The sequence below is a fragment of the Oreochromis niloticus genome, linkage group LG5 (genome assembly GCF_001858045.2).
Source record: "Oreochromis niloticus isolate F11D_XX linkage group LG5, O_niloticus_UMD_NMBU, whole genome shotgun sequence".
NCBI classification, from domain to species: Eukaryota; Metazoa; Chordata; class Actinopteri; order Cichliformes; family Cichlidae; genus Oreochromis; species Oreochromis niloticus.
The window spans coordinates 5,269,530-5,278,715 of record NC_031970.2 but is presented as its reverse complement, the minus strand read 5'-3'; the positions used below and the strand labels follow the sequence as shown (position 1 = coordinate 5,278,715).

General features: G+C 40.0%; 2 protein-coding genes across 2 annotated transcripts; both read right to left on the bottom strand.

Moving 5' to 3' along the window:
* Window positions 1-469: 469 nt before the first annotated feature.
* LOC100699045 (zinc-binding protein A33-like) lies at window positions 470-3,562 on the bottom strand. The gene is made up of 2 exons (XM_003451865.5): window positions 3,206-3,562; window positions 470-2,173 (listed from the first exon to the last, which is right to left on the bottom strand). Exon 2 carries the CDS (start codon window positions 2,166-2,168, stop codon window positions 741-743), a length of 1,428 nt encoding a protein of 475 aa, XP_003451913.1. The 5' UTR covers window positions 2,169-2,173; window positions 3,206-3,562; the 3' UTR covers window positions 470-740.
* Window positions 3,563-7,352: 3,790 nt separating this feature from the next.
* LOC100699316 (tripartite motif-containing protein 35-like) lies at window positions 7,353-8,900 on the bottom strand. The gene has a single exon (XM_005456420.3). It carries the CDS (start codon window positions 8,898-8,900, stop codon window positions 7,353-7,355), a length of 1,548 nt encoding a protein of 515 aa, XP_005456477.1.
* Window positions 8,901-9,186: the final 286 nt, after the last annotated feature.

Here is a 9,186-nt window from a genome sequence, read left to right as displayed (position 1 = left end):
TGGTAGCGTTAGAATTTGACATAAATAACATGAAAGCCTGTATCAGTGGTTCACACTGGTGGTGCTGTAATGGTTTTGGAGATATTTTCTTGGCACAGTTGGGACTCTTTACTACCAAGAGAGCACTGTGTAAACACCACAGCTTATCCAAGTATTATTGCTGACGATGCTCATCCCTTTATGAGTACAGCATACACATCTTCTGATGTTTGCTTCTAACAGGATGTCACAAAGCTCCCAGCATCTGAAACTGGTTTCTTGGAAATAACACTGAGTTCACTGTACCCACATGACCTTCACATGGCACCAGATCTCAATGCAATAGAGCACCTTTATGGTGGAAGCCTGCAGATCTACAGCAACTGTGTGTTTAATGCAGCATTTATACAGCATTTGTTTACACTGTCTATTATTTATTTCTTGTATTATTTTATAACTTCTAGTATTTGACAATATCTGTTGGATGTTGAAATTCATCTTGCTGGGAATAAGAACTTGAAAAGCAGAACTGCAGCTCTGAACGTCTGATAGATACACAAACATCTCTCTTCAAAGAAAAACATTCATTTAATTTTTTATTTATACAGCACCAAATCACAAACACAGTCGCCTCAGAAGCATTGTAAAGTAAAGACTTTGTGATAATACAAATTATTACAGTAACACTGAAGACTTCCAGAAGACTGAATACAAGATTGCTTCGTTTCATTATAAGAACGTTTATTTCTCAGTTGCTTTGATTAAATCAGACCGAGTTTAGAAAGAGGTGAACACTTCACTGATAATGGAACCCTGTGTTTTTCTACACTGACCATCACTGGTAATATTTTCACTGGCAGAGTCTTGGTGCCAATGTATGGAAAAAGCTTCTCAGTGAAAGTGTGTTTGAAGGTGTGTATGTGTGCGTTGGTGTCCAGATCAAAAAACGAGAGCTTCCTCCTGTCCCAGTCCAGCTGAACTCGGAGTCTTTGGAGCTTCTTCACTGAGAGAACTTTATCTGGAAGCGGTGGAGAGGATGCTGTGTATTTTCCATCCTGGTGACATAGTTCCCAGTATCCAGTGTGTATATGTCCCTTTCTTTGAACAGATTCCTTTAGTACACCGAGACACCAGACTCCTTCATTTCTAACCTCAACATCCCAGCTGTTAATCCCCGAATCGAACCCCTCAGAGCCCAAGATGACAAAATAGTTTTCTATCCTCTCTGGGTTGTCAGGAAGCTGCTTTCTCAGTCCCACACTCACACTGGTCAGATCTTCAGACATGATGAGTTGTGGATGAGCTGAGTTTGGATCCAGAATCACAGGAGTGTAGGAGACCACCTCCCTCATTCTGTTCCAGATGTTGTAGGTCAGGTTGCCCAGGTGTTTGGCCACATCTATCAGAGCTCTAGAGACCACCTGTGGATCATCCAGCAGGGGGCGCTGCTGGATTCTTTTCAGTGCAGCATTGTAGTTGTGCAGAAATGAGACATCTTCAGCTCTCAGTTCCTCCTCTGTGGCTCTGATTGTTTCTGAAAGAGTTTCTATCTCTCTGCTCAGGGCCCCAATCTTCTCCTTTATTATCTTGCATTTCTGCTTCTTCTCCGCCCTCAGAGCAGCCAGCCTGGCCTCCTCTTCCTTTTTTAGAAACGTGTGAAGTTTCTTAAACTGCTTCTTAATCTGCCATTCTGTGTAAAAGGCCTGGATCTTACTTTGGAGTGCTGTTTGATTGTAATTTTCTTTAACCTGTTCAAATACTTTCAGTTTCTTCTGTAAGGGCTTCAATAATTCCTGGAGCTCCTTTCTGTAATCCTGTGCTGCTTCATCAATGGGTCTGAATCCGTGATCGTTGTGCACTTTTGAGTCTCGACAGATGAGACATGCTGGCTGTTGATCGTGCAGGCAGAAGAGTTTGAGTTTCTCAGAGTGCAGACTGCAGAGAGACTCCGACTGTGAAGGTTTTTGAACTCTCTTCATTAAGAAGGCCTCACAGAGGTTCTTTAACACCAAGTTACGGGGTGGATTGTTCAATAAAGGAATCGTCTTGCATATTGGGCAGGTTTTTATTTTTATCTCTCTCCACCACAGCTGCAGACAGTCTTTACAGAAGCTGTGGCTGCATGAGAGGACGACAGGGTCTCTATAGATGTCGTAGCAGATGGGACAGGAGAGATCTTTTTCAGTCATTTTGCCTACAAAAAACGAAGAAAGAAAAAAGAACTCAGTTTAAATGTGAATCCTAAAAGTTGGCAGGACTTAAAAAAAATCTCCTGCCCTCATGCAGCATTGCATTAAAAACAGGAACGATTGTGTTGTGGAGATCACTGCATGGACTCAGGAACACTCCCAGAAATCATTGTCTGTGAGCACAGTTTGCTGTGCCATCTGCAAATGCAAGTTAAAGCTCTGTCAAAGCAGCCATAACTGATTATGATTCAGAAAAGCACTGCATCTTCTGGAGTGACAAGGAGAGAGACCATCCAGCTTGTAATCAATGCTTTCTGATGCTATGAGGGTGCATTAGTGCCTATGTACTTGCAAACCTGGAAAGGCCCCATCTGCAGAAAGGCATATCGAACATATGCTCCAATCCAGATGACCTATTCAATGCAACGCACAATAAGGGCTGCCTAAAATTAATATCTGGCTTAATTTACTGATGTTAGCAAGGTCCTGCTTAAAAACTGTCATATTCCTTCAGCAGAGACTCTTTGTCACACAGCATGCTGGAATCAGTGAAGATGTGCTACTTTCCGACAATTTTAAACCATTTTGGTGATCAAACCAGGCAAATTGAGAACAGCCATCAACACTAAAATCTCTGGTTCAGTAGAGCCGGCTAACCCATTAATCTTGCTTCATAGTTAACTTAAGCACACCAGACATAGGATGGCACTGAGTAAAGAGACAGTACTGTAGACCATTTCACTCAGTGTCCATAAATTGCAACTGCAAGCTCAGAATTTCTTTAACACATTACTTTTTGTTGCTACACTATTAATGAACAAGAGAACATTAAAGTAGATGCACAAAAGAGAAATATTTATTTAATTAAAAAAAAAACCTTTTAACTGCAGCACATGAATCTGCAAAAAAAAGTTCAAGTCAATTAATTTTTTTTTTAAATCAATGGTGAAAGTTAAATATTTAGAACTACAGTGACAGCGATCTGTTCAGAGTATTTCGATTTGCATTGTATAATGAGGAAGCTTCCTGAAACTTACTTCCACTTTGAGCTTTTTTAAAATTCCTGCTGGTAAGGAGGAATCAGCAGCAGGTTCAGATGTACCCCAGCCTTCCTTGGTTTCAGTGTTCCTGGCTTTCTTTCCCCAGCAGCTGTAATTCCTCTGGCTGCGTCTGCTTTTATGGTCAGTTTTAACGCATTGCTCACAAAATAAAGCTGTCATGTGATTTACATCCACATCGAAAGAGGAAGACAAATAGCAAGTAACATTTCCCTATATGTGTACATTTCTGCCATTCAAAGATGTTCCACTTCAGCAATTCATTCTGAACAAACATGTTTCATGTGTTATTAAGGATTTTACTACAGATTCTAACATACCATGTAAAATGAGAGCTTCCCTGATTCTGCTGTTGCCTCTAACAGTCTGTGAGGAACTCCCATGTAAGGGGAGGTTTTTAGCCAAAATGTAACCGATGTGATGCCTGTGGTTAGTTATGGGTGAAATTTGAGTAGTAATGGCTCAGAAGTGCAGTCCACTAAGCTCTCTCCACAACATCAAAGCAAACTCCAAATAAAGGCAAGAAAGCGAACACTGATGTGGCTTCAGATAGGATTTACATGGTGACAATCTAGCAGCAAGTGCACTCATGGAGGTGTACTGTGAATCAAGTTTAAGATAAACATATTTTCTTTGTGTGAGCTGGTTGAGCTGGTTCAACAAAACCTGAAATCTTGATTAGAAATAACACACTCACACAAAGAAAGGTGTTTGAAACATCAGTGGACTCTGAGCACCACCCACTTCAGTCAAAGATATTATCAAGTGAATGGGGCAATAGTGATCTGTGAAGATTATGAAAAATATAATAGCAAAAGTAGATAAAGTAATTAAGCTCAAAACCTAATAAATTTTTTTTACAATTTTTTACTTCAGGGATAAAAATTAAAAGTTTTAATTGCAGTTTAAATTAATTTAATGTTTTTTGAGGTAATTTGTGAATGAGGTTTTCCAGACTTTAAATTTTAAATTGCTTACTACAAAAAACAACAAAACAACAACAACAAAAAAACAACCCACCTCTGTCCCCTTTTAAATGTCATATGCAGAATAACGCTGGACAAACTTCATTATGAATCATCTGTCAGTCTGACCACAGCCAATTTCTAATTGAATTTTCTAATTGGAAGTTAAAAATGTTCTTTCTTTTAATTCCCATATTTATTACATCTGTGCAGTCTGATAATGTGCTGACTCTGGATGAACCCTTTCACAGATAGTGGTCGTTACAGTGGACAGCTATTCGAAGGCTGTTTTCTTGTATTTGTGTCAGTGTTGAGTGTATAGTTGCACATAAACCACTACATTGGACACTGATGTGTCACTTCATACCCTGCCACCAGTGGGTTGCAAACATGTACTTTCAAAAGACTCTTTGAAAAGTACGTTTAAAAAAAATGAAGTTCAAAAATCTTTTTTTCATGCCTAAAGATGAATAAAAAATACTTAAGAAAAAAATCCCGACTGAGGTTGTCACAATTCATGCAGTAAAGGGTTAAGGGTGTTTTCACACCTGCAGTGTTTAGTCGGTTTAAATTGAACTCCCCCTTGGCGTGGTTTGTTTGTGCAGTGTGCACACAGTAATCACACTCAGGTACGGACCAAAACAAGAGGAGATGAAACACATGTGGATAAAGGGTCCACATGCTGTTCCACTCTCACAGTCACTGGTAATATCTTCAGTGGTTCTTTCTTTGTGGAAATACACAAAAATAGTTCTTCGATGATCGTGTGTTTGTGCATGTGATTTTCCTCTGTCACAGAACTCCGACCCCTGTGGAGCTTCTTCTCCAACTTTGTGGGGAAGTGATGAGGATGCTGCTCTGTATTTCCCATCCTGGAGATATAGTTCCCAGTACCCAGTCAATATTTGTCTTTTTCACTTAAAAGACTCCTTTACTACACTGAATTCATCATTTTTAACCTCAACATTCCAACAGTGATTCCCTAAGTCCTCAAAGCCCAGAACATCTGGATGATTATCAAACCTTTGAGCTTTAGGGAAGCTGGTGTTTATTTCTATGCATCAAACTGGTCAGATCCTCAGTAAGTGTGAGATGAGTAGAGTTTGGATGCACTAATAGGAGTGCATGAGACCACCTCCTTCATCTTGTTCTAGATGTTTTAGCTCAGATTGCCCACATATGTCACGTCTAGCTATGTAGCAGGCAGGACCCAAACTGAGGACTCAAAAACATGAGGGGTAAACTAAAAGCAGTTTTATTAAACTTACAAACTTAATACAAAAATAAAGCAAGTCCTGTGGAAAAAGGTGGGGAAAGAGGGACAGGTGAACAGAATCTAACTAACAAGACGAGGTGACACACTGTCAAACTAAAACAGGAAACATATAAAAAATTACAAGTAACTAACCAGAGGAGCCCAGAAACATTCACTTTCATAGATTTAATTACTTAAAGTTGTAAATGGGATAATTTATCATATTCAAATAAATTAAAGCATTGTTGGAGGCAAAATGTGAATGTGTTGTTTGTTTTTTCAAACATGAAATATTAAAATATTGGAACCACTTCTGTGTTTTAGTAAAAAGGTATTTAAATACTTACTAGTTATACTTACTAAAACCACAAAAAGCTTGTTTTCCCCCTTTTCTATATAATATTATTGTCACATTTGACACTTAAGTGAACAAGAGAACAAGAATATAAATGATGTGAATCAGCGTGCCGGCCTGGTCACAGTCAGCAAAGATCAGAGACTGATCCATTGTGACTGACATGAATTTAAATGAACATAAAACTGTCAGTTTTGCATTTAAACCAGACACTGTTACATTGATTTTGGCGTAAAAACTTTAAGTTTTAAAAAAGTAAAAATATCTACATACACCACCACCCCCAACACCATTTCAATGACAGCAAAATCAAAACAAACTTTCACATTAAGCCCAGGGTGCTTAGAAGGAAAAACAAACAAACTATTGATTTGATTTGATTTTGCTGCACAAACAAAGAAAAGAATGAAAACAAAATCTTCTACAGACTCATTTAAATGGAAAAAAAATACTAAAACATACAACAAAGTAAACTCACCACAAAATGAGTAATCCAAAAATACTCATACACATCATAGATATTATTATTTTATATATAATACAATCCTATTACATGTAGAAATTTGTGCAATCTCTGCTTCAGCATCTACATCAGAAGCTCAGAATGTGCACTTCTCTTGTTATCACACTGATGTTATCGGTTACTGTCAGATCCACAGGCGTGCAAGAGAAGAAGGAAGAAGGAACTGATGATGACATGAGTCACACAGCACGAGTTGACTCACTTTTTATCTGTGACACATGAGCTCACACTCCCTGACAAAAACTCCATTTACACCAACTTCAAAGGGCCAATTTAAACTGACTTAATATTTTAGACCAAGGTGAAAGAACTGCGGGTTTTTTTGTCTTTATTTTAATGGCATTTGATGAGAATACATTTACATTTTTGTGTAAAGATACTGAGATTTGAGTCAGTCCCCAGTACACCACACATACTGGTACACTGAGTGCAACATTTGAACAACAACCCTGAACAGGACACGTTAATCACAGCAGGGGTCTCAGTGGTGGCGTTCTGTTCATAGCTAAACTTTTACACACAATCACTGGAAACCATGTCAAAAAATGCCATAAAGATTTTAATGTCATAATGTCACTTTAATGTTGCAGCTAGAGATTTTTTTTAATTACTAATATACTGCAGGGTATTGGAATATAGCATAATATTTATTATGCCTTTGCATTTTAAAATCTCTAGCATAATAAAGCTAAAAATAAATGGAATATATATATTTTCATCTACAAGTGGAGTCAAGTAACAAAGTTGCATAACAGAGATATTTCTATACTTTACTAGTTCATTCTAAAGTATGCGAATAAGTTATATTCCACCATTGTTCTGGTCAATGTTCGTATCCGATGGTGATGGGCACCATGGGAGTATCCATCACCAATGCCATGCATTTCCTTGTTGGACACACCTGTTATTGGCTATCAGTGGAAGTGATTCTGATACTCTGACACCCACATTTCTTTCGTATAATAGAAATGTTTGATTTAAGTCCGTGATTATTTCTAAGCCCATTATTGACTAGCATCTAAATGTGCTTAACTAGATTGGATATGGACCATATACTCTTTAGATCCCTTTAAACGTGGCTGCTCTTCCAGTGTTACACAGATGGTTGCTGGTAGTATGGTCAGTGGAAGAGTCTTGGTCTCCATGTAAGGAAACAGCTTCTCAGTGATAGTGACTTTGAAGGTGTGTATGAGTGTGTTGGTATCAATATCAAAGAACGAGAGCTTCCTTTTGTGGCAGTGCAGGCGAACTCTGATCCTCTGGAGCGTCTTCACTGCGAGGACTTTGTGTGGAAGTGGTGGAGCAACTGCTGTGTATTTCCCATCGTGGTGTCTTAATTCCCAGAATCCAGTCTTTAATTGTCCCTTTCTCTTAATTGACTCCTGTAGCACACCGAGACACCAGACTCCATCATTTCTAACCTCAATGTCCCAGCTGTGACTCCCTGCGTCGTAGCCCTCGGAGCCCATGATGATCGAATAGCTGTCAAACCTTTCTGGGTTTTCAGGAAGCTTCTGTTTGCTTCCTTGTCTCACACTGGTAAGATCTTCGGAGATGAAGAGATGTCCTTCAGCTGTGTTTGGATCCAGAATCACAGGAGTGTAGGAGACTGTCTCCTTCATTCTGTTCCAGATGTTGTAGGCCAGGTTGCCCAGGTGCTTGGCCACATCGATCAGAGCTCCCGAGACCACCTGTGGATCCTCCAGTAGGGGCCGCTGTTGGACTCTTTCTGCTGCATCCTTGTAGTTATAGAGAAACAAAGAGTCATCAGCTCTCAGCTCCTCCTGTGTGGCACTGATGGTCTCAGAAAGAGCTGCTATCTTTTTGGTCAAAGCCTCAATCTTCTCCTGCATCATCCGAGTCTTCTGCTCCTCTTCTGTCTTCAGAGCAGTGATCCTTGCCTCTTCCTCCTCAAACAGAAAGTGATGAAGCTTCTTAAACTGCTCCCTAATCTGGCTCTCTATGTGCCGAGACTGCATTATGTTGTGTTCTACTGTGAGGTCACTATTTGCTTTCACGTATTCAAAGAGCTTCAGTTTATCCTGTAAACGCTCGAGAAATGTCTGGAGCTTCTCTCTTTGGTCCTGTGCAGCTTCTTCAATGGGTCTGAATCTGTGGTTGTTGTGTGTTTTTGAGTCTCGACATACGAGACACACGGGCTCCTCGTGGTCCAAACAGAAGAGTTTGAGTTTCTCAGCGTGCAGATTGCAGAGAGCCTCAGATGCTGCTATTGGTGTCTCTCCTCTCTCAGCTCTCTCCTCTAGAGCAGTCTTACACAGGTTCCTTAGCACTAAACTAACTGGTGGGTCAGTTGATGAAGGTATCTTCATGCAGAGTGGGCAGGTTTGGGTGTCCTTCTCCTTCCACCACAGATTCAGACAGTCTTTGCAGAAGCTGTGGCTGCATGAGAGGATGACCGGGTCTCTGAAGATGTCGTGGCAGATTGAACAGATGAGTTCCTTTTCAGACTCAGATTGTGCAGCCAGTTTGCCCTGGAATGGAAGCGAAACCGCAGGTGGCCGTAAAATAGAAATACTGCGCTTCACATTCGGGGGTTTTCCATAATTCTCCTCCATGGCAGGTTTAGCAGCACTCCAGTGTCCGTCCGTGTGTGATCTTTCTGCTGTATTGGGAAAACTCACGTCTCCTCTGGTTAATTGTACTAAGCAAACTGAACTCTAAAGTCGGAAGTCTAACTTTGACTTATGCAGCATGTTATCTGATGCCTATATGGTCAAAGAATGAGGAAAATACATTTCACAGGTTGCTTGTTTCATGCAGAGCATTCCACACATTACTGCGTTATCTGCATCTGACGATTGCTACAGAGCCGGTCTTTTGTCTCAAACTGATCAACATTTG